Source organism: Nycticebus coucang, chromosome 2 (genome assembly GCF_027406575.1).
Source record: "Nycticebus coucang isolate mNycCou1 chromosome 2, mNycCou1.pri, whole genome shotgun sequence".
Lineage (NCBI taxonomy): Eukaryota > Metazoa > Chordata > Mammalia > Primates > Lorisidae > Nycticebus > Nycticebus coucang.
The window spans coordinates 145958654-145985378 of NC_069781.1; the positions used below are offsets into that span (position 1 = coordinate 145958654).

The 26725-nt window shown below is 37.2% G+C and overlaps 1 protein-coding gene across 2 annotated transcripts in view; it reads right to left on the reverse strand.

Moving 5' to 3' along the window:
* Window positions 1–26725, reverse strand: part of ITFG1 (integrin alpha FG-GAP repeat containing 1) — a 302922-nt gene that overhangs the window by 114735 nt on the left and 161462 nt on the right. For both annotated transcript variants that reach the window (XM_053582100.1, XM_053582101.1), the window contains exon 9: window positions 1509–1603. In XM_053582100.1, coding sequence (XP_053438075.1) covers window positions 1509–1603 — 95 coding nt within the window. The remainder of the gene's footprint in view (window positions 1–1508; window positions 1604–26725) is intronic.

Here is a 26725-nt window from a genome sequence, read left to right on the forward strand (position 1 = left end):
AAAATGACTGATGTGCTCACAATTAGCAAAGAGTCCAAATGCTGGCAGACAGCCTGGAGGTGTCCCAACAGAAGCAGGCATGAGGCCAAACATGCCCACAGATTTCCTTTTCTTCCATATAAACAGGAGACTTATTTTTACAGCTGTAAGCCAGACTATAATAAAAATGGCTTCTTATAAAGGATGTAGTAAGTGGGATATCTCCAACATTTCATATGTAATTTGCCATGAGAAAAGAAAAACACTTGAAAAAGACATAGTTAGAGATAATTAGTTTTTTTAAAAAAAGTGGCCTGCATTTTAAATAATTTTTCCATCTTTTTCAAGCAAAAAAGTATTATTTTATATATTACCAAAATGTTTCACTTGACTTTGAAAAATATTGTTGGCTTAGTTTTAGAAGATGGGAAATTCCACAAAATGCCAAGTTATAAGAAATTTCTGAAGAGGCTGACAGTTTATTTATAAGGATAAACTGTATCAGATAAAGTATTCCTGTTAAGATAAATGTAGTAAGGTCTAAAAAGTAAATAGATTTTTCACTTAATGTGGTTCATAGTAGCCAAAAAACTGTGACTTTTATCTTCTCAGAGAGCGCTGTCTGTTAATTTAAGGCATTCTCACGGGGGTGCGCCACTTGAAGCAAGACAACAGTCTCTAGGTTTACTCCTGAATCTGACTCAGTAATGAAGAGCTATAGAATTAATATTTAGAGCGATTCAAAACTAAAAAAAAATTCAAGATAAAACTTAATGAGGGTAAAAATGAAACTTTCATTTGTTGAAAACCTGTTTTAATCGAGTCCTGTGAAGCCCTGAGACTGGAGAATGAATAAACAATGTGTAAGTGGCTGGGACCAGGTGTGAGCACCACTGTCCTCAGACCACCCAGTCACATGTTAGTTGAATGTGGACTTCATGTTAAAGGGGATGTTCCCTATCCAAAAAGGCGGCTAAAGTCCAAGTGTTATCCTATCACTTACTACCCCTCTAGAAAGAAAACTGGTTAATTCAAATACTATTTGTTATAACTTATCATGTCCATATTAATCCTCCACTGTGACTATCACATTTTAAATTGCTTAATAAGTAAGCATGAGAAAATGAAATAGGTCTAGATGCCATAAATAAATATAAGATTAGTTTTGAAACCAGATACAGTCTACAGCCATACCACCCTGAATATGCTTGATGTCGTCTGAAAATAGGTAATAATGTTGTTCAATATAACCTTTTATTATAGCATGTTTTGCCATATAAAAAGCTAATAGGTCGTTTAGTAACAGGATCCAAAATGAGTTTTCTTTACCAGATATAATTATAATAGTACTTTCCTCCTCAATAAACAAAAATAGATCTAAATGTATTTTATATAGTTACAATGAGGATAGCAATAACTTAATTTTGAGTCTCTCTCTCTCTCCTGATTCTTCAGATACCTTCTCTAACCCTGGATGGTTCTTTCAAGCACAAAACTCTTCTATTTACATTAAAAACCAGCTGACACACCTGCACTGTCCCGGACCTCACTAAGTAGATGACGCTTTTCTGGCAGTTCTGGTCTTCACACCCTGGTAGCAAGTGGTCCATGTGTCCGTCTCCATCTGTCAAAAGAAACTTCAAAAGTCCATTAATAGCCACAAAATACAGTGCTCTTGTAAGGCAGATTCAATTCTGTGTTTGTTCAAAGTCTACATCAATCTAGATAAAACAGAGGAATTTGACACATGGCTTTATAATGAATGTGATTCAATTTAAAAAAATCACTCTGGCCCTTGCTACCTGTTATCTGAACTGTATCTTATTTTAAATTGCACATTCTTCTGTGGTTAAATATTTATCCAGTGATGGGAAAAGACCCAATTTCAGGCTTTAATGTTAAAATCATCAATTAAGAAAAATGTGACTGTGACTTATTCACATAATTATCATTGCTATCAGGAGAAAAATACACATGTCAATAGTAACCCATTACTACCCAGCATCTTGTGAAGGTGAGACTCTCAGCGTCACACATAACACCTTTTTATTCAGCATAAACTTCAGTCCAAGAGTTATAAAGCTCTCAGCACTCTGGCTTCTATAAAGTGCCAATAAATTTTTATCAATACAAAACCAAATGAAGGGAATAGAGCTGTCCTTTCCTGCGGACTTCTTACAAAGCTGCCCACTATTCTGCAACACCTGGAGGTGAGTCACTGTGGAGCCTGCAGGCGGCTCCTCCAAAGCTCCTTCCTGCCTGTAGTTACACACTCTGCCTGCCTATGGTTACATACTGCCTGCCTGTGGTTACACACTCTGCCTGCCTGTGGTTATACACTCTGCCTGCCTGTGGTTACACACTCTGCCTGCCTGTGGTTACACACTCTGCCTGCCTGTGGTTACACACTCTGCCTGCCTGTGGTTATACACTCTGCCTGCCTGTGGTTACATACTCTGAGGTACCCAGGCTAAATCCCTTTACGTGGACATTCACAATAGAAATATGACTTAGCTTTAACTTTGGGGGCTGATTTTGTGTTGATTTAATTATAGGTTTATTTGCTATGATTTATTAATATCATTTAATTTGTACATTTGGAAGAAAATCAATAAAAAACAACAACTAGTATTAGTCTCTGAATGGTGGCTCACACCTGCAATCCTAATACTTCAGGAGAGCGAGGTGAGAGGATTGCTTGAGGCCAGGAATTTTAGACTAGCCTAAGCCATATAGTGAGATCCCATCTCTACAAAACTAAAAAAATTAGCTCAGCTTGGTAGCTTCACCTATATTCCTGGATACTTGGGAGGCTAAAGCAGGCTGGGCTTGAGCCCAGGAGTTTGAGGTTGCAATGACCTGGGATGATATCACTGTATCTAGCCTGGGCAATAAAGTGTGACATCGTCTGAAGAAATAAAAAATTATTATTAAGGAAACATCCTTCACTGTATAGGTTTACACATTAAGAGAGCTATGTTACTATAAAAAGCCTATCACGTCTCCAATAGTGTATTCAAGAGGAACAAAACCAATTTAGGCAGTGGGATGTAAATCTGGCCAATGGAAGCTGACCTCTGCAAGGAAAAGTAAAACCACAGAAAAGTGAAGAATTAATTTCTCTCATTTAATTTCATGATTCAATTACTTATGATCATGATTAATATTTGTGATAATAAACACTTAGAGGAGTACAACATTAAATACAATAAAAGAGGACATCTGTGATTTGAGAGCATATAAATTTGCACTGCTGAGAACTGAAGTTGTGAGGAAGAGATGTAATTCTAGGCAGGAAAGTTCAAAAAGAGTAGGTTTTCTGGGTAGGTAAACATATATATATATCTTGGTTAAAAAAAATAAATAAAAGAGAGCTAGCCAAGTAAGAAAAAATAAATACAAAAATGTGATTTATAAACTTGCTCTAATAATATCTTAGACCTCATTAAAAACCAAACCACTCTACTGTAAACTAAAGAACCAATGCCAAGTCTTTGCCCTTCATTTTTACCCCAATAGCAAAATAACTCGAATTAGAATTTTATTTGTACTTTTATTTTCCTGTAATTTCTCTTTCTTACCAGTAGTTTCAGATTTCCCATGGATACATTAACCATGAACTAGCTGATATTTTACAAATGGATCTGGCAAATAACTATCAAATAAACATATATCTAACTAATGTGGTAATAGCAGAAGCATGGATTTTAGTATAAATAATCAGCAATATTATACAGACATGCTTACAGAAATCCAGAACTCACGCAGGGAATGTCTCCTTGTGCCAACTCTAAGTGTTACATATATGGCTTTTTGAAAGTTCAATTTTGAGCCCAAAGGAAATTTGCTGTCTTAAAGAATACAAATTTTAAAATTCTATGTTTTACTTTTTTGCTTTTCAAAAAGCTTTTTATTTGGTAGTAACTTAAAGATGCGATAACAGAAAGGGTAAGAGGAAGACCTGTTAAGCCTTTAACCAGATTTGTCTCCTGTTAACACTTTACTCCATTTTTAAAATCCTTTTTGCTCTTTTTCTCCCTGAAATAAATTCTTTTCTGAATCATGTATATTTGCATTTAGTAGATATGTTATGGCTCTTTCCTCTTTAATATGTCAGTGTGTATTCCTTTAGAATAGAGATACTCTCTTACTTAACTACAACAGAGTCAATTCAGAATGCACCCAGGTACAATGCTTTTATCTGATGCAACGGTTCTCAACCTCTCAACCTGTGGGTTGCGAGCCCTTTTAAAAGGTTGGTGGCATTAGGAAGGTTGAGAAGCCCTAATCTAATGCATTAACTACACTCTGATACTGCCCCCTGTGTAACATTTTTGTCCTTGTAGCACAGGGTCCAGTTGAGGAATAGCAATTGCATACAGTTGTTACTTATTAGCCTCCTTTATTTTGGAATCTTTCTATAGAATTTCTCTTTTCTAATCTGCATACCCTTTTTTTTTTCACAATACAAGAATCTTACATTTTAATATGCTACATTTATTATGTTTACTTTCAGAAAGCAGCTTTCACATGGGAAAAATCAGAGGCACAAGGCTAGGAACTAGATGGTAAGCATATTCTCAGAGAAATAATTTTTGAGGAGACTACAAAGAAAGTTATATTGGTGAAAGTATCTGTGAACCTGGTAACCCAGTCCTTAAAGAAGTCCCCTACATTCCTAACTTTGGTTGCCTTTTCCTTAGGACTTCAGTACAGGACATATTTTTTTGAAGTCTAAAACCCTTTCTTAAAGACTCAACAGAAATTCTAACAGTAGGAATGGCATTCTGGCTTACTCATATTTATGAAATCCAGGGTAAAAACTGACCTTTGTGTGACTGATAGCCCGAGACTAAAGAGCCAACACAGGCTAACTTCCCTTTGATGCTAACCTCAGCCAAATTTCAAACAAAATTCTTCTCTAAAACATACAAATAATTTTACAGAGATAAAAGACTTAACAATTCAAAACTGAGTTACAGAAAAGTCTTAATTTTAAAGTCAAGAAAACACTAAATTAGTATTATTGTTCTTAACTTAAAAATGGATATCAATTTTTGTTTTTAATTAAGTAGGGAATAAAAAAGAAGATACACATTTAAAAAAGGGTCACATATATCACTTATCCTTTTAATAATAGTTAAATGACCTGTGGCACTGTTAAAGCAAATTACAACTCCTGGTTCTGGCCCTGAGAGACAGGCCTCTGTATCACCTGGGAACTTGTTAGAAATGCAAATTCTTAGGCTTCTGCCCAGATCTAATCAATCAGAACCTCTGAAGGGGGAGGCCTGGCAGCATTCCTCAGTTCTCCAGCTGATCTGGACACATGGTCACCCACTGATGTGAGCGTAGGACGTGGATCCCTACTTCCAATGTCCTAATCATGTTTCTCTGTTTAGAAGAAATTCTTTTCCTTGCTAATCAAATCCTACCATCCTTTAGGACTCTGTATCTCTTCCTTAGGAACTTTGCTCCAGCCCCTTGGAACTTGAATTTCTCAGGCAGGTCAACTCACTACAGCCAAAAAACACAAAGCAACTATTTTCTGTGAATGTCTTCCAACTCCGTAAAAATGTGTAGAGATTTTAAAGTAATGGAAAGAAGGGAAAATCAGGATCAGATACATTTGGATTGTTAAGGTGGCTTTGCTGCCAACAATGAACAATTAGCCATGACATCTTAAGAGAAAAACTAAAAACTAATTTTTTAAAAACAGGAACAGGAATGGCCTTGCTTCTTCCTTTTTAAAGACCGTTGGAGAGGTATTAGGTTTGTAAAAAATGTCTTCTCCCTGCTCTTGTCCCCTTCCCCCCGTAGCAGTTTCTTATGTACCTCCCAAGACAGTTTTTGTGTAGAAATATTCTGTATACAATTTCGCATCAATTGTAGAGTACTCTGCCGACTTTTTGGCACCCTCAGTTTCTGATTTAACATTACCTTTAAGATAGTTTCATAACAGTAAATTTATATCTGCTACATGTATATTATAGTGTTACATTATAAGAATATATCTCAATATAATGTATTCTCCATTGATGTGCAAACACTGGGTTGTTCCCAATCTTTTGGTAATCCCAATAATCCAACAATGAGTAATTTTGTATAATCTCATCTTTGTGAGACTGTATCTATAGTACAGATTCCTAAAATGGAAATTACTACTTCAATTATTAAATGAAATTAAAACTTACTGTTTCAATCTCCATAGACAGGTAATGCTCAAAGTTTTAAGACTCTTAAAAACTTATGCCCCCCAAAAAGCTTTATGTGGGTTATATCAATGGCTATTTACTGTATTAAAAATTAAGGCTGAAAATAGTTAAATATTTAAGCTAAAATAACAACCACATGCACACCACACATGAGCACATTTTCATGACAAATAACTCTTTTCCAAAACAAAATGTTTTTGAAAAAAAGTAACTGTCAGGCTTGTCTTAACAGAAAATAGTTTCAAATTTTTATATTGATTTCATATGCAATCTGTTGTAATGTGTTTTTTGGTATAACGAATAAGAAAATATGTAGTTGGTTTTAATATCTTTTTCAGATAACTAGATGAACTTCCATACCATCACTAAACTCAACAAATATTAATTTCTTAAAGGTTACTACAACAAGGAATCTAAAATCTGTGTTGATAAACTTTCCAGACCCTGTTCATTAAAATTCATTGGTTAACCCTGGGGCACTTTGAGTGGAAGCTTTATCTCCCCCATGCATTCATGTAAAATGTAAAATCACACTTTGTAAAATCACACATTGATCATCTGAAAATAGTAAGTTATGTGGATCTTCTCAGTGTTAACACACTTCATTATATAGTATCAAAAACTCACAATTAGTTAATATCACTATAATCTTATAAGAGTCTTTAGCTACTGAGAAATTGTGAGCTAATTAACAGACAGAAGTTTGTCAAAATTCCAAGTTCTGCTTGAAAGCTCAAATTTTATCATTGTTCCCAAGTCTTGTCAATTGCTTCCTTGACGTGACAAGCTTACCTTGCTCATTTTAGAGAAAATGTCTACCAAATACTTATGTCTGACTAATCACAGCTTGTCAGTTGTTCTTCAAGTAAAAAATAGTATAAAATAAAACTGGCTAGTGTAACTTGCAGCTCAGCCAGACTAGGGCTTTTCACCAATGCAGTTGTGATATTTGGTGTACAGAAGTGTCTTCTTTTACAAAATTCCTATTCCCGACACAGAATAAAACCAAGAGTTGAGATTTAGTAAAATTATTATTTTTGCTGCTTCAAAAAAACATTAAGTGAAACAGACTGTCTCTCGTTCCTTCCTTCTCGTTGACTTTGAGAATGGAGGGTGGTGAGCAGCACAACAAGCGACGGTCAAGTTCGATGCTATTGTTTTGATTTGTGCTAAACTGCAAGTAGATTTACCTAAACACTGGTTTAGCTCATCAGTATGTGTCCACGCTGTGAAAAGGCAAATAAGATCTTAGAATTTTGTAAAAATAATTTTCACCTTGTATACTCATTGGAAAAGTTTAAGACATTCACCCTCCAAAGGTTCTTACTAACTTTGAGAATCATTGCCACGGAGGTTGCATTGACAACTGAATTAACAATTGCTTTAATTTTTGACAGTCTGGCATGTGAAAATGATAGCTGATTGCTGTTTTAAATTTTTAATTTTCTTATGAATGATGTTGGTATTTACCTACCAATTTGTAGGAGCCCTTTCAGTACAAAGAAAAATACTATTATTTTATTCATTTTTTTTGAGACAGAGTCTCAAGCTGTTGCCCTAAGTAGAATGCCCTGGCATCACAGCTCACAGCAACCTCAAACATTTGGGCTTAAGTGATTCTCTTGCCTCAGCCTCCCAAGTATCTGGGAGTACAGACGCCCACCACAACACCCGACTATATATATATATTCCTCTGTATTTTTTATACAAGGATATTCATTTGTTCCACACCAATTACAGAATGAGGTATCGTTTTTAGAAAAGAAACTCAAACGCTTTTGTATTAGAATCTCTACACCCCTCTATTATTGTGTACATAGTGTATTTGGTACAGTGATAAAGAGTGCTTACTAAGTAGGCCAGCGGTCCTCAAACTTTAAACAGGGGGCCAGTTCGCTGTCCCTCAGACTTTTGGAGGGCCAGACTATAGTTTTTTTTAAAAAAACTTTGAACAAATTCCTATGCGCACTGCACATATCCTACTTTTAAGTAAAAAAACAAAACGGGAACAAATACAATCACACTGCCTCATGTGGCCCACAGGCCGTAGTTTGAGGACCCCTGAAGTAGGCAATAAAGGTGAAAAAAAAAAAGATAACTCCTGAAAAGACGAAAATGTGCATGTGTGTCTGTTTTTCAGGGTTCTCATTTCAAAGACACATTGATCATCATCATGAAAAATGAAAGCAATAATTTAGAATTTGACAAATGTTATTACATAGATAGAGAAAAAAATGTAAGTAGATAGTTAAATATTTCTATCTATAACCTGGAACACTGAGTTTAATAACAAAAATAGATCAGGTTTTTATGATTACAAACAGGAACATGGCATACAGCTCAAATGGGGAATAAGTCAAAACGTCCGCCATCCAGAAAATTTACTCATGAATAACTAGAGCAGACACAAGCTATAAATACTACAAGTGACATGACTACTTAGTAAAATGTTTTAAATAAAATTCATGGCTTTAACATATGTGGGACCTAGAGCTGAAAGATTTCTATGCAGTTTCTAAAATTGGACCTCATGTTAAAACAGACCCAGAATACAGGTAGACATAATCACTTTTCTATCACAATTGTCAAGAGAGATATTAAATATATGACAGACTATTCACATTTTTAGTAATTCATTATTAACATAAAGCTGGAAATGTATATTTGGACACTAAAAGTATCAAGTATATCACTTTGTATTTTTTTAGAAGATCATTAACATAAGGGAAATTATTCACACAAAAATATGCTGATCTGGGTATGGTGGTGCACACCGACAGGCCCAGTCACTTGTGAGGCTGAGGTAGGAGGACTGCACTTTGCAATGACTGCATCTGTGAACAGCCACTGCACTCCAGCCTGGACAACAAGGCAAAAAATTCTCTCTCTCATTTCAGGAGTGTGTGTGTGTGTGTGTGTGTGTGTGTGTGTGTGGCAGAGTCTGATGTTTAGGCTAGAGTGCTGTGCTGTCAGCGCAGCTCACAGCAACCTCAAACTCTGGGGCTCAAGCGATCCTCCTGCCTCCGCCTCCTACGTATCTGGGATTACATGTGCCCACCACCAGGCCTCGCTAGTTTTTCTATTTTTAAAAGAGACGAGGTCTTGCTCTTGCTCAGGCTGGTCTCAAACTCCTAAGCTTATCCACCTGCCTCAGTCTCCCAGAGTGCTAGGATTAAAGATGTGAGCCACCAACGCCCTGACGCAAAAGCCTATCTCTTAAAAAAAATGCACTGAATATGATACAAAAATTAATAGGTTAACAGATTAGATATTAGGTATTTAGGCCAATAAATTAAGAATATTTAATAATTGATAAATAGCACAAAAATAGATGGCACCCATAAAAATATTTACATCACTTTATTTATTGTACTTATTTAAATATTTTTTATTGTTGGGGGTTCATTGAGGGTACAAGAAACCAGGTTACACTGATGGCATTTGTTAGCTAAGGTCCCTCTTGCAATCCTGTCTTGCCCCATAAAGGTGTGGCACAAACCAAGGCCCCACACCCCTCCCTCCTTCCCTCTCTCTGCTCTTCCTTTCCCCACCCCTCCCTCCTTCTTTCTCTCTCTGCTCTCCCCTTCCACCCCCCCCACGGTGTCCTTAATTGTCATTAATTGTCCTCATATCAAAATTGAGTACATAGGATTCATGCTTCTCCATTCTGGTGATGCTTTACTAGAATAATGTGTTCTACTTCTGTCCAGGTTAATACAAAGGCTGTAAAGTCTCCATTTTTTTTAATGGTTGAATAGTATTCCATGGTGTACATATACCACAGCTTGTTAATCCATTTGTTAAAGTCCTCTGCTATTTCCTTTCTGAGGATTTCATAATTTTCTTTATAGAGGTCCTTCACCTCTTTTTTTTAGGTATATTACTAGGTATTTCATTTTCTTTGAAACTATGGTGAAGGGAGTTGTGTCCTTAATTAGCCTCTCATCTCACCTGTTATTGGCGAATACAAAGGCAAGTGACTTGTGGACATTGATTTTATATCCGAGACATTACAGTATTTTTTGATGACTTCCAGGAGTCTTGTGGTTGAGTCTTTGGGGTTCTCTAAGTATAAGATCATGTCATCAGCAAAGAGGGAGAGTGTGACTTCCTCTGCTCCTATTTGGATTCCCTTTATTTCCTTGTCTTGCCTAATTGTATTGGCTAGAACTTCCAGCACTATGTTGAATAGTAACAGTGACAGAGGACAACCTTGTCTGGTTCCAGTTCTAAGAGGAACAGCTTTCAGTTTTACTTCATTCAGTAAAATATTAGCTGTGGGTTTGTCATAGATAGCCTCAATCAGCTTCAGAAATGTGCCACCTATGATGGCACAGTGGTCTGATTAGAAAAGGATACTGGATTTTATTGAATGCTTTTTCTGCATCTATTGAGAGGATCATATGGTCTTTATTTTTGCTTCTGTTAATATGGTGGATAACGCTTATGGACTTGCATATGTTAAACCAGCCTTGCATCCCTGGGATGAAACCTACTTGATCATGATGTATGACTTTTTTGATGATAAGCTGTAATCTATTGGCTAGGATTTTGTTCAGAATTTTTGCATCTATATTCATTAGTGAAATTGGTCTGAAATTCTCCTTTTTCAGTTGGGTCTTTTCCTGGTTTTGGTATCAGGATGATGTTTGCTTCATAGACTGTGTTGGGGAAGATTCCTTCCTCTTCGACATTTTGGAATAATTTCTGCAGTACAGGAATAAGCTCTTCCTTGAAGGTTTGATAGAATTCTGGTGTGAAGCCATCTGGACCAGCGCATTTTTTTGTTAGAAGCTTTTTAATTGTTTCTTTAATCTCAGTGCTTGTAATTGGTCTGTTCAGGAGCTCTATTTCTTCCTGGCTAAGTCTAGGGAGAGGGTGTGATTCCAAATATTGACCTATTTCCTTGACATTGTCAAATTTCTGGGCATAGTTTCTGGTAGTATTCAGAGATGATCTCTTGTATGTTGGTGGCATCAGTTATTTCCACTTTTATCATTTCTGATTGAGGTTACTAGAGACTTTACTCTTCTATTTCTAGTTAGTCCAGCCACAGGTTTATCTATTTTATTTATTCTTTTAAAAAACCAACACCTTGCTTCATTAATTTTCTTAATGATTCTTTTGTTTTCAATTTCATTGATCTCAGATTTAAGTTTGGATATTTCTTTTCTTCTACTGGGTTTAGGCTTAGATTGTTCTACTTTTTCCATAAGATGGCTTGTGAGTTTGTTGATGTGCTCTCTGTTTTTCGAATGTAGGCATCTAAAGCTATAAAATTTTCTCTCAAAACTGCTTTTTCAGTATCCCACAAGTTTTGGTAGCTTGTGTCTTCATTGTTGTTATGCTCGAAGAAGTTAATGATTTCCTGTTTTATTTCCTCATGCACCCATCTGTTATTCAACAGAAGGTTGTTTAATTTCCATGCTTTTGTGTGGGGCTGAACAATTTTCTTGGATTTGAGTTCCACCTTTAGTGCATTGTGGTCTGATAAGATACAAGGTAAAATTTCAATTCTTTTGATTCTGTTGAGGTTTGTTTTGTGTCATAGGGTATGATCAATTTTGGAGAATGTTCCATGGGGCAATGAGAAGAATGTATATTCTTTACCTTTGGGATGGAGTGTTCTATATGCGTCTATCAAGCACAGTTGTTCTAGCATCTCATTTAACTCCTTTATAGCTTTGTTTGATTTTTGTTTAGAGGATCTGTCCAGCTCTGTAAGAGAAGTGTTAAAGTCCCCTGTTATTATAGTATTATAGGATATCATATTGCTCAGGCTGAGTAAGGTCTGTTTCAAGAATCTGGGAGCATTTAAATTGGGTGCATAAATACTTAGAATTGAAATGTCTTCTTGTTGTATTTTTCCCTTGACCAATATAAAGTGACCATCTTTGTCTTTTTTGACTTTAGTTGCTTTAAATTCACATGTATCTGAAAATAAGATTACAACTCCTCTTTTCTTCTGAATTCTGTTGCTTGAAAAATTGTCTTCCAACCCTTAACTCGGAGTTTTAATTTGTCTTTTGAAGCTAGCTGTGTTTCCTGCAGACAGCAAATGGATGGCTTGTGTTTTTTAATCCAGTCAGCCAATGTATGTCTCTTCAGTGGGGAATTCAAGCCATTAACATTTATTGAGATAATTGATAAGTGTGGTAGTGTTCAAGTCATCTTATTTTGTAAGCGTCCATTGCTTAGTTTTACCCTTTTGCATCAGTGTTGAAGTAAGGTTCTGTCCATTAAGTGCTGAGTCTTACTTTGCTGTTGACCCATTGTGATGGTCAGTGTGTAGAACAGATTGAAGTATTACCTGTAGAACTGGTCTTTATGTGGTGAATTTCCTTAATGTTTGTGTATCAGTAAATGATTTGATATCTCCATCAATCTTAAAGCTTAGTTTAGCAGGATATAGAATTCCGGGCTGGAACTGTTCTGTTTAAGTAGATTATAGGTAGATGACCATTGTGTTCTTGCTTGGAAAGTTTCATTAGAGAAGTCTGCAGTCATCCTGATGGAATTGCCCCTGTAGGTCAATTGGTGTTTACTCCTGGCAGATTGCAAAATCTTTTCTTTGGTCTTGACTTTGGACAGGTTCATCACAATGTGTCTTGAAGAAGCTCTATTAGAGTTGAGGCAACCTGGGGTCCAACACCCCTCTGAAAGGAGTGTGTCAGAATCTTTGGTGATATTTGGGAAATTTTCATTTATAATATTCTCCAGTATGGCTTCCATTCCTCTGGGGCATTCTTCTTCTCCTTCTAGGATTCCTATAACTCGTAGGTTTGAATGCTTCATAAAGTCCCATTATTCTGTCAGTGAATGTTCTGCTTTCTCTCTCTTCTTTTCTGCCTCTTTAACTATCTGAGTTATCTGAAAATTTTGTCCTCTAACTCTGAGATTCTTTCTTCTGCACGGTCTAATCTGTTGTTAATACTTTCTATTGCATCTTTAATTGACTGCTTCAATTGCTTTAATTGACATCCTTAATTGACTGCTTCAGTTCCTTCAGTTCTGCTATATCCTTTCTATATTCTTCTGATATCCTTTCTATATTCTTCATATTGTTCATCTCTTATTTGATTCTGTTTTTTGATTTCCTTTTGGTTATTTTCCACTTTATGAGCAGTTTCCTTCATTGTTTCCATCATTTCCTTCATTGTTTTCATCATCTGTATTCTAAATTCTGTCATTTCTAACATTTCTTTATATAGGTAGAATCCTCTGCAGTAGCTACCTCACAGTCCCTTCGGGGGCTGCTCTGGGCTGGTTTTTCATGTTGCCAGGATTTTTTTGCTGATTCTTCTTCATGAGTGATTTCTTTAATCTGTTTCCTTGCCCTAATTTTTCTTTCACTTCCTCTTGATCTATAAGTTGCTGTGCCTCTGTACTAGGGTTTTGATGAGTCCTTTTGGCACAAGACCAGAAGTAAGAGAAGGTTGAAGAGGAAGAAGGGAAAAAAGAAAGAAGAAAAAAAGAAAGAAGAAGAAAAAAGAGAAAGGAGAGGGGGTGGGTAAAAGGGAATATTGACAAAAAGAAGAGAGGCACAGAAAGAGGGAGACAGAGCACTACAGGTGCACAGTAGGGTACTTTGACCCAACCTTAAAAAAAGCCCCAACCTCTGGGGGTGGTGGGTTGGGTGGTTCCCCCAAGGTCATCAGCTCTTTGCTAGCCTATTCGGACACAGTACCCCACCTCCACCAAGTAGTGAGGAAAGATGAAAATGCTATAAATCAAACCAAAACAAGCAAAAAGAAAACTTTACGGAATGATAAAATTTTGGGAAAAACCAAATAGGGATAGAAATACTAGCAAAAATGAAGATCTAATTGTTGAAAAAGGCAACAATGGGAAATTATATTTAAAGTAGAAAAACGAACAAAACAAAAGAAAAACTATAAGAAAACATTGAAATTAAAAACCAAACCAACCAAACAAACAAAAGCCCCAAAAAGAAAACCAAAAACAAAGCAGTATATATATCTTGCTAAATATTGTCTGGGCAACAGATGATCTCCTGGGGTATGATATATTAATTACAAACCTGAGACACCTGTATGAGATGGAGACTGGAAGCCTCCGCTGATTTCTCAAACCCTGCAGGATGGAGAACCTAAATCTCTCCTCAGCCCTCTTAAAAGGCACTTTAAACTTCTAAACTTGGGTAAGGATAAGCTTTCCTAGAAAGCGCTGGTTGCTGGGATCACTCCTGAAGTGGGTATCCACTTAACCAGTGTGCCAAAACCAGTCTCACTCTATGCCCCTGAGGGCTAAGGCTGTAAGGTGTCTCAGTCCCCACCTTTAGGCTGCTCAGTCACTAGATTACTCACTCCTGTCCAATCCTTGCTCAGCGACCCTAAGGGCAGAGCTTGCTGGGGCACTTCTCCCACAATGGCTCTGCATGGCCCACAGCTGAACACTATTACCTCTGTCTGACTCAGTGGCTCAGTTTGGGGCCCTAGCCAATGCTTAAAGTCCACCACACTCTTGCCTAAGTTCTCCCAAGGTAGTTCAACTGAGTGCCAAGTCCAAAAAAAACAAAACAACTCACAGGTAAGGCCCTTCCAGCCTGAAATCTCACTGCTGCTATACTTACAGCTGCTGGCGGGATTAGACCGAATGAATACACACAACCACTTGCCAATTTTCCACTGCTTTTTTCCTCCTCATGGGGTCCAGAAGTCTCTTGCTGACTCTCTCAAAGGGATGTTTATGGGCAGATCCCACCAGTCAGAGATGCCTGGAGTCTTTTCTCCCGGGACTCACTGTGCCCAGGTGCAAGGAAGCTGTTACTCAGCCACCATCTTGCTCCTCCTCCAAGTTTACATTTGTTTATTAAGTGCACATAAACCAAACTACAACAATGTCAAACAAGTGCTGTCTCAATGAGAACAAAAAAGGAGGATCATATTACCTATACTATTATGTATACACATAAACACAATTTCTCGAAAATGTTTTTAAATAACACAAATGAGAGAACTATAAATATATGCATGTGCTTACATACTTTGTTTCAGATATTAAATGGTATCCAGGTTGATTTTCATTTACGCTCACATACGTATAGTAGGACCTCCGTAGTTGGCCATCTCCCTACACTGACCATCTCTGTAAATTGACCTACTTTTCATAGACTGACATGTACCACATATATCTATCAGTACAGCAGGCCTAGTTCCTTATGTTGACCACCTCTATATGTTGACTGATTTGTTATAGTCCATTGGTTAGTCAATTTTCAGAGGTTCTACTGCATAGTGTTAAAAAATTTTTTAGAGCTAGGGTCTCACTCTATCACTGAGGCTGGAGTGCTCATAGCTCCCTGTGTCTGGAACTCCTGGGCTCAATTGATCCTCCCACCTAGCCTCCCAAACAGCTAGGACTACAGGCACACATCCCCAAGCTCAGCTAATTTTTGTATGTGTATATAAAGATGGGGTCTTGCTATGCTGCCCAGGTTGGCTGGCCTCAAGCGATCCTCCCACCTTGGCCTTTCCAAAGTGCTGGGATTTACAGGGGTGATCCACCATGTATGGCCTCAATATAGCACTAATGTACCTATGTGATTGAAGATAGTCTATGAAGTGCCGGGGGCCTCATGGAACTTCAATGGTCAGAAATACATATGTACTTTTAAACTCTGAGGAGTGTCCAATCTCCTTCTTTCTCTGCAGCACTCAGAAGAATAGTTGTCATGGGCCACACATTAAATACACAAACACTCACCAAAGCTGCTGAGCAAGGAAAAGGTCTGTGCATATTTTTTGTGAAATCCAACATCCAATGCCATAGATAAGTAAAACAGGCCTCAAACAATTTGTATGTGGCCCATAGGCTGTAGGTTGGACACCCCTGTAAGAATATGAACAGAAAAACTACTTCTGCAGATGCTGCTGGTCACCATCAACATGGCAATGCTGCAAAGTGTGACGTGGGACTAAAGATCAGAACATTAACAAAATTCGCTTTAGGGTAAGTTTTTTAAATTGTTTTAATTGATAAACATTTTATACAGTTTATGGTCTACAACCTATTTTGAAATATGTATATACACAGTGGAATGGCTAAATCAAGCTCATTAGCATTTGCATTACCTCACACACTTAACATTTTTTGTGTTGAGAACACAGAGTTTACTTGCTTATCTTCAGGAACACTACACATTGTTACTATTAAACTGCAGTCACCAGGTTGTGTCAGGTGTAATCCTGCCCTGGAGATAGGCCTTTCATGATGCACTTTTTTCTCCTGTCAAGATCGTTTTATTTATTGTTCTGATTGAAATGATAAAACATTTTTTCTTGTCATATAAATACCGTCAGGTTTCAATAATGTCTCATGGATACTCATTTGCTGATTCTTTTCTGTTTTGTTGAATATAGTGATTCTTTGACTACTGCTATTGTTTGAATATTTGTTTCCTCCAAAACTCATGTTGCAACATAATCCCCCATGTGGCAGTGTTGAGAGGTGAGGCCTTTAAAAGATGACTGTACCATGTGGAGTGTGCCCTCATAAATGCATCAATCCCATCATGATGGCATTAATCAATTATTATCCCATCAGTTAAAGGGACAATGAACTAATGAGTTATCCCGGGAGAGGAACTTATGGGTTTATAAGAAAAAAAGCAGAGAAAGGCTGGGCTCAGTGGCTCACACCTGTAATCCGAGCACTATGGGAGACTAAGGATGGTGGACTGCCTGAGCTCAGGAGTTTGAGACCAGCCTGAGCAAGAGCAAGACCCTGTCTTCAGGTGTTGTTGTGGTGGGCGCCTGTAGTCCCAGCTTCTTGGGAGGCTGAGGCAATAGAATTTGCTTGAGCCTAAGAGTTTGAGGTTACTGTGGGCAATGATGCCAGGACACCCTACCCTGGTTGACAAAGTGAGACTCTGTCTCAAAAAAAAAAAAAAAAGGGCAGAGAGCCCTGTACTATCATGAGTACACTCAGCCCCCCAACCATGCAATTCCTATGCCAGTACAGGACCCTGTGCCAGTGCAGAGGAGTAAGAAGTCTTTTACCAGCACAGCTGCCCAACCTTGTATTTCCCAGCCTTCATAACTGTAAGAAATAAATTTCTTTTCCTCATAAATTACCCAATTTCATGTATTCTGTTATAAGCAACAGAAAATGGAGTAGGACAACTACTGTGCCCTATTATGTTTTGTGTAGCTCAGAATTTTGAAAAGTCCCGACCTTTTATACTTCCAAGTTTCCTCTGTTGTCTCCAATATGTGAATGGAGGTGCAAACTGGCTATTTTGGTGAGTGGGGTTGTAATGGGCTGGACTGAACCCAATTCCAGCCCAGCAACCAGACTACACGGTGTCAGAAATGTTCCTAATTTTCTAAATGGCAATAACCTTATTAATTTTACTTTCTGAAGTTGGGCAGAGAATGGGGAGAGGAGGGTTGGATTAGAATATTAAAATTGTTATAATTAAATCTAAAACTCTATTATTATTTTACATGAATTATGAAATATGCCATCAAATTGCACTCTTTCAGCTTTTCTTACTAAAAGCAAACATGTTTATGCAAATATATAAATTTTTTTCTATAGTGTTCATGTACCATATAAAATGAAGAGTACTATTACTGTTAATAGTGTTTTTTAACATTTCGAGTATATCTTTAAAAGTCAAATCATCTATTATTTAAAACTTGGAGCAAAAGTGATCACTGAGGAGACTCACACATGTCCAGTCTCTTATGTACATTTATCTCTTGGTACAGGCAAAGACTTCAGTATATCCTCTTGTTCGATAACTGATCAGTGCACTTTAGAATAGTACATGGTCTATTTACTTCGGAGTCATCTCAATAGAAAAGGAATGGAATTCGGAGTGTGGGATTGCGGGGTTCATTTTAAGATTACCTCATTAAATGAAAGAGACTGTATCTTTATTTTTCAATGGTCTCTAATCCTGCTAATAAAGTAACCTATTGTGGTAAATTACCAGCTGGGTCAAATATGAAATCTGCATTCTAAAAATAAACACACATGAAACTGAAACAACATTCTATTTTGTGCTTCATGCGTTCATTTATAACTACTGTGCAGCATAAGGCAAGTGGCTGCTAATCTCTTTCCATCAGTACAACCTAGCATCTGAAATAAGGCCTCTTAGTTCAAAAGAACAGAAATGTATTTAACACAAAAATCTACATTTCAGCAGAAAGGGCAGCAAAATGGCTCAAACTCTTGTTATGATGAGCACAAGCACAAGCATAAAGTGCAGTATAAGTGAAATCAGTTTATTTAAAAAGGAAATCTTTACACTCATAACCTTTAATTAAATGCCAACAATCTAGTATTTTATACTTGGGTAAAAGATGAGATCAGAACGCATATGATTAAAGCTATTCCAAAGAACTGTCATGACAGGCAGCAGTGTTTGGGGGCAGGAGAAAGGACGCAGGGAAAGGCTCTGCTTTCAGGATTGTTCTGTTACTTAGGTGCCTGGTCGCTTCAGTTTTCTCAGCCCCCAAATGAAAAGGTTAGATTCCATTACGACACCCTAAAATGCCACTGGGAGTCCACTCCCACTAAGGCCACAGTCCAGTTTGAAAGTGTGGGCTTAGGTCCATCAGAAGGACCTGCGTCCACATCTCAGCCATCACTTGCTAGCAGTGCAACCCAGGCAAGTTATTTATCATTCTTAGCCTCAGTTTCTTTACATATAAAATGCAGAGTACCCCAATATTTTCACATAAAGATTAAATGATGATGATGTTAGCTAGCACTGAGTGTTTTCTAAGTGCAAAACACTATTATAAGCTCCATACATGCATGAACTCCTTTAATTTTCACAATTACTCCCATTATGTTATTATCCTACATTATTACCTCCATTTAACACAAGGAAGAATGGAGGTACCAAGAGGTACTTGGTCCATGACTGGAGAGCTAGTGAGAGGCAGAGCAAAGACTCAGACTCAGACTGCATCTCTAGACTGATGGCCACTGCCTGCTGCACAGTCTTTGGCATGTGAGAGCTTAATAATTTAGTAGTCACTGTCAGGGTGAGGAATATGCAAAGATTGCAAATGTTGACATCACAATGTGAAAGACAGTTACTTTTACAAGAGCTGAAAGTTACCACAGTGAAGAGCACAAATAAGAGTGAGATCTCCAGTGAAGGCTGAACATGGCTCCTATTCAAATGGACACTGATACTAATTACTAATGACAGCTATTCTAAAAATTCTGCCTATAACTTATCACTCATTGAAATATCCATCTTTGGGAGATTCACCTTTCAGATTCTTTTATAACTGGCAACACTCTAAATAAACATGGGCTAGCTTAAAAGATTAAAAAAAGAATGTATTTCAGAAATACATAGACTAATTTGATATATGCTTTTGAAAAATAAAGAGCAAAACTTCTGCTTTAAAGGAGTTTTCTTTTTTTTTCTTTTTTTTTGAGACAGAGCCTCAAGCTGTCACCGTGGGTACAGTGCTGTGGCATCACAGCTCACAGCAACCTCCAACTCCTGGATGATTCTCCTGCCTCTGCCTCCCAAGCAGCTGGGACTACAGGCGCCTGCCACTATGACCAGCTATTTTTTGGTTGCAGCCGTCATTGTTGTTTGGCAGGCCCGGGCTGGATTCGAACCCGCCAGCTCAGGTGTATGTGGCTGGCGCCTTAAAAGTAGTTTTCTTTACCTTGCTCCTCAAACAAGAACGCATACATAGTACAGTCTTCATCATTAAGTATTTACTAAGCAATATTATACCTTGAAAAGTACAAAAGTCTGAACTGAGATGTCAAAATTCAACAAATTGTGATGTCCACATCTACTTCACTTCACTATACATAATGTCATATTGATTTAGATATCCACAATACTATCTGACCCACATTTACTATACTGCTATATTGTTCCACCAGTTGGGGATATTGTCAAATAATAGTGTTAAAATAGTATGTCAAAAAGCTTTTAATCAATCATGTTCCACTTGATTTGATTAATCACTGGATTTTGCCAAGTATAATGAAACCCACTAATTTTACTCCCATCCAAAGAACCTCTCGTTAGCATATTATTTTTTCTTAATTCCTTGATAAATGATACTATTTCCTTGTTTGATAACTTATGGTTACAGAAGATACATTTTATCCTATATTAAACAAACAGTTACATCTATGAGGAATGAACCTGTGGAAATATTTCCTGAGATGTTTTGTTTTTGTTTTCATGGCTTGGTTGAAGTCCTGCATCTGGGCAAATTAAATACCTTTACATCGATGAGGAAGTGTCACCTGGATAATAACGCTGACCCTTGGCTCTATGCAATTTCAACTGTGACATCCAAGAAATTCCTACAGCTTTTTCTTCACTCTAAACTATAGCAAATAATCAACAACTAATATTAATATGCAGCTTATTACCAAAGTTTTGAGATACACAAAAATCAAAAAAGTAAAATCTGTACAGATGGAAACAAATTAATTCCTTCTAGCAACACAGATAAGCTCAGAAGCTGAACCTTGTATGGTGAATCACAAAGGATGCTGTTGAGTGTGTTTCTTGGGAGTGAACTAATGGACGAGATAGGCTGAAGGAGTTTCTTAATAGTAGACCTGCCCTTATGAGAAATGCCAAAGAGAATCTTTCAGGAAAAAAAGGGACACTGAAGCTGTATGAAGAAAAAAGATCATTAATGAAGGTACATAACCTGGGTAGATATAAAAACCAGTACTGTATTATTCGCTTGCAACTCCACTTTATACTTCCTACATGGTTTAAAGAACAAATGTATAAAATTATAAATTTATGTTATGGGCACAAACTATATAAAGTATTTGGGGACAACATTAAGGGCATATATGTATGTGTGTGTATATATACATAAAATAACATTAAGAGCTATACGGTAGCAGTGTTTTTGTATGGTATAAGGCTAAGCTGGTTTCAATTCAAATTAGAATCCTGTAACTTTAGGTTATTAAGTTTAACACCCACGGCAATCACACACAGACAAACTATACATTCTTGTGTATACAGAATATACACAAAAGGAAATGAGAAAAGAATCAAAATCATTCACTACCAATCAACTAAACATAAAAAAGAGGGAGAAATGAGGAACCAAAAAAGCTAAGAGACATATAGAAAACAAATAGCAAAATGGGGGCAGTGCCTGTGGCTCAAAGGAGAAGGGTGCGGGCCCCATACACAGGAGGTGGTGGGTTCAAACCTGACTCTGGCCAAAAACTACAAAAAAAAAAAAAAAAAACCCCAAAAAACAAAAAAAAAACAAAAACAAATAGCAAAATGGTGGAAGAAAATCTTTCCTTATTGAACACGTTCTCCTGAAAGCTGTGTGAAAAGGGGGATGGACAACGACAAGTTTCCTTGAAGACTCTCTGGATGGTGTCAGTGGACTGTGGCACCTCAAAAAGTGGCCCCCGTCCACCCCCAGAGATCTTCGGGGGTCTGAGCTGGGAGAGAGGAGAAGAGCACCGGGCAGGATCCCAAACCAATGAGGATGAGGCAGCGGAATGGGGAGTGGCAGGAATCCGAGAGCAATGGTCCGCGAAATTGAGAACACAACTGGTAACTCTCATGGTTGTTGTGATGACTCTGAGAGAATCCAGGAAACATTGGAAGCTCTCAAGGCACTTTCAACCTTTTTCATTGAAAATAGTTTGCGGACTTGAAGATATTTATGTGGAGATACTGAACATAGACGTTTAGCCATCATTGAAGAATTTGTAAGCATTTTTAAGGAAGTAAAGGGGGATTTTTTCAAGGCACTGGGAAGAGTAAAACAGATTCATAACGATGTCAAAGTTCTCCTGCCTACAAATTAGCAAACAGCTGGTTTAGAAATTATGGAAAAGATGGCCTTGCCTTAAGAAGCAGCTTATGTGTGTGGTGCTTATAGTTCAGCCGCTAGGGCACCAGCCACATACACTGCAGCTGGCAGGTTTGAACCCAGCCCAGGCCCATCAAACAATGACACCTACAACCAAAAAATAGCCAGGTGTTGTGGTGGGCACTTGTAGTCTCAACTACCTGGGAGGCTGAGGCAAGAGAATCGCTTAAGCCCAAGAGTTTGAGGTTGCTGTGAGCTGTGATGCCACAGCACTCTACTGAGGGTGACATAGTGAGACTCTGTCTCAAAAAAATAAAAAAAAAAGAAAGGAACAGCAGCTTATGAAAGACATTATCGGTCAGCTCAAAAAAATAGAGCACTTAGACTTCAGATTAGTGGAGAGGCAGATGCAGCTGGAAGAGTGGGTCTGGAAGAGCTAGTTCAATGTGCAGCTGGTCAAATGGAGCTTCATGAGAGATCTGACCTTTCTGAGACAGTTGGGGGAAATTGTGAAATTATAAATGAACTAGTTGCTGTCTCTACACAAAAAGGCCACATGAAGAAGAAAAGGCTGAGTGAGCTGGGGATCACACAGGCTGATGAGAACCTCATGTCACAGGAGATGTTCATCAGAATTGTGGAGAATCAGTTCAGGTGGAATGGGAAAGGAAGTTTTGGGACATTTCTTTTCTAATCACAATGATGTCAATGGACAGCAAAATACTGGATTTTGCACATGCTGCCCTGGGAATCACTGCTGCCATTGTAGTCTGCTTCATGTACTGATTGGGCTTGAGTAAATGTAGACTTATTGCTATTTGCAGGTGTTGCATACAAAGCACTTCTTTATCAGAAAGATCATAAAAATACATAAGATGGAAAATATTTGGAGATTTCTGGTCTGAAAGCCTTGCTTTCTTAAACACAGTTCTCTCATATTACACCTGTTAGTAACTTTCTAGTGTAATTACACTTCACTTCAGAGAGGAGGAAGCGAGGCAGAGAATGCAGGGCAGTGGGTACAAATGCAGCAGGCCTTATAGGTGCAGTGTTCCTTTTAGAGTTGTCTGTTTGTCCTGATTACAGCAGGTCTGGTCTCCGTGCTTGTTTGCACAATACTAACCTTAAGTTTTTGTGATAGAGAAGTTATCTGCCTCATCAGACTTATTATTGAGGATCCTAGAGGGATGCATTTGTATGGTGAACTGTGCAATCATCTAAATAGCAATAAATGGCATAGTGGCTTTGAAACAGACATGAAGGGAGTTGTTCAGAGCTGATGTGTATGGAGAGCATTTTCACTATTGCTGAATGTAAATGATCAGAAGGAGATACTTTTCTATTACTGTAACAGTATTCTGATATTTCTTACATAATTAAAATGATCACCTATATAAGCTATGTTTTCTTGGTATCATATCGTAAAACATAGCTTTTAAAAATGTTTATAACAGGGCGGCGCCTGTGGCTCAAGGAGTAGGGCGCTGGTCCCATACGCCGGAGGTGGCGGGTTCAAACCTAGCCCTGGCCAAAAAAAACCACAAAAAAAAAAAAATGTTTATAACAGAGCATATGTGACATTAATATGCCCAATGATTAAAACTTTAATGATAAAATAAAAAAAGAAAATCTTTCCTTATTGTAAACACTTTAAATGTACATAGGTCACTAAAAAAGTTTTGAGACAGACCGTGTTATGGTCCATTATTTCACTTCCCAGAATCACAGTCAAGAGCGTCCTTTCTGATTAATTTGTGCAAGTTTCAACTTGCTCAGCTTATTGGTGATGCTTGGAGGGCATTGTTTGTTTCCATCAGTGCAGATTTTACTTTCTTGATTTTTCTGTATCTCAAAATTTTCATATAGATTAAACTCTCCAGTCAAAAGGCAGAGACTGCTAGATTGAATTTTTTTTAAAAGGTCAACACTGTATGTTCTCTATGAGAGACTCTACATTCAAAATGACAAATAAGCTGAAAAAGAAAAGAATGAAAAAGAGATATTCCATGCAAAGAGTCAACATAGCAAATTAGAGAGGCTAAATAGACAAAATAAAGTTTGAGTCAAAAACTATTATGAGAGACAAAAAGGTAATTATATATTGATTAAAGGGACAATTAACTAAGAAGATGTAACAGTTGTAATCATACACACACCTAAAACCAGAGCACATTCTCTGATCACAATGGAATAAAGCTAGAAAAAAAGAAACCAGAAGGAAAATAGAAATATCTACAAATATATGAAAAGTAAGCAACACATTTTAAACAACCAATGGGTTAAAGAAGAATCACTAAAGAAATAAGAAAATACATAAAAGAAAAATGAAAATGAAAACACAATATACCCGGACTTAACAGGATGCAGCAAAGGCAGTACTCAGATTTGCAAATGCTTACAGCAGAAAGAACGTGCTCAGATCAAGGGCCTATTTATACCATGAAAAACAAACTAAGTTCAAAGCAAAAAAAGAAAAAAGAAATCAACAGAGGAAGATAAATATAGAATAGAAAAACAACTAGAAAATACTAAAAAAAATTGATAAACCTTTACCAAGACTGATAAAAAAAAAAAGAGATGTAAATAAATAAAACCAGAAATGGAAGTGGGTGCATTACGGATGACCTTAGAGAAATAAAAAGCATTCTAAGGGAAAAGTATGAACAATTGTGTGCGGATAAATTAGATAACCTAGATGAAATGAACAAATTCCTAGAAATGCAAATATTGCCTAAGCTGACTCAACAGGAAATTAAAAATCTCACTAAACCTCTAAGAGACTAAATCATGAATCAGAAATTTCCCAACTAAGAAAGTCCAACCAGATGGTTTCTTTGCTGAATCTTACCATTTGAAGAATACAAAACCATCACAAATTCTTCCAAAAAAGGACTACTTCCCAACTCATTTTATGAAGCCAGCATTACTCTCATGTCAGATAAAGGCATTATGTGAAAATTACAGATTGATAGCCTTATGATTACAGAGATGCAAAAATGATTATACACTACAACTAAGTGGAATTTATCTCAAGAATACAAGGGTAGTTCAACATAAAAAAAATTTGGTATAATTCAGCACAGTAATAGAATGAAGAAACAAACCTATTTGATCATTCCAAATGACACAGAAATGGCATATAACAAAATCCAACACCCTTCCATGAAAAAAATCTCTCAGAAAATCAGGAAGTTCCTGGACATGATGAAGGACACTAATAAGGATGCTGTGAACTGTCCACACTACCCCTAGTAACATCACTCTCAATGGTGAAAAACCAAACACGTTTCCCTTAAGTTCAGAAACTAAGGATGACCTGCTTTCACCAGCACTGAAAGTTTTAGCCAGAGCAATTAGACAGGAATAGAAATAAATGGCATCTAAAATGCCAATGAGGAAATAAAACTATTTCTATTTGGAGATGACATAAAACTATATTGAGAAAATCCTCAACACACACAAGAAAACTAATGGAGTTAAAATAAATGAATTCAGTAAAGTTTCAGGATACAAGATTCAATGTAGAAAAATCAGTTATGTATCTATAAACCACCAAAAACCAATATACAAAAGAAATTAAGAAAGCAGTTTTATTTACAATAACAATAGGAGTAAGATAGCTAGGAATGAATGTAAGAAAAGAGTCGAAATAACAAAACGGTTGGAATATTTGTACACTGAAAACTATAAAACATTACTAAAAAAATTAAAGGCCTAAATAAATGGAAAGATAGCCTACATCAGTGGTTCTCAATCTGTGGGTCGCGATCCCTTTGGGGCTCAAATGACCCTTTCACAGGGATCGCCTAAGACAACTGCAAAACACATATTTCCAATGGTCTTAGGAACAGAGTCACGACTCCTCTATCTGTCTCCAGGAGGGTCCCCCCAGATGCAGATACGCCCACATGTGAGTACCTGGCAGGATGACATCATAGAGCCAACCCCATCACATACACCTCGTGCAGATACAGGTGTATGTGACAGGCTTGGTGCTATAATTTGGACCAGTCACACATGTGTAGAGAGCAGCTGCTGTGTTGAAAGCAGCAGTATTGGAGGTAAAATGACACTTCATGAATTATAATTACTGGGTACATGTAAAATCATGTACTGTAAAATCATCAACTACTGCAAAAAAAAAAAAATATATATATATATATCTGTACCATGGGGACTTAATCTGGATGCTGATTGGTCTTTCTATATTCAGCTGTGGTTGATGTGAATACTGCCCCTTTGTGAAAGTAACAGGTATGTAAAAAAACAACACAGAATCATAGGAAACTTTAACGAACTGTACTGGTTGAACTATACCATGTGTCATCTTTTGTATTATTAAAGCTATTGTTATATTATTTTCATTAGCAAACCACCCCATGACAATGGATTGTGTAGAGAAGAACATTAAGAATAGAAAATATAGTGAGGATTTTTTATAGTATGTTTTTGGGTTTTTTTTTGTAGTTTTTGGCCGGGGAGTGGGTTTGAACCTGCCACCTCTAGCATATGGGGCTGGCGCCCTACCCCTTTGAGCCACAGGTGCTGCCCTCAATATAGTATGGTTTTACCTCAATAATACAGCAGGAATTGAGAAACTGCAATGTGTTATTTGTTATGAAGTTCTATCAGCTGAATCTATGAAGTCGAACAAACTAAAACACCATTTTGATAGCAAGCATCCGAACTTTGCCAGCAAGGATA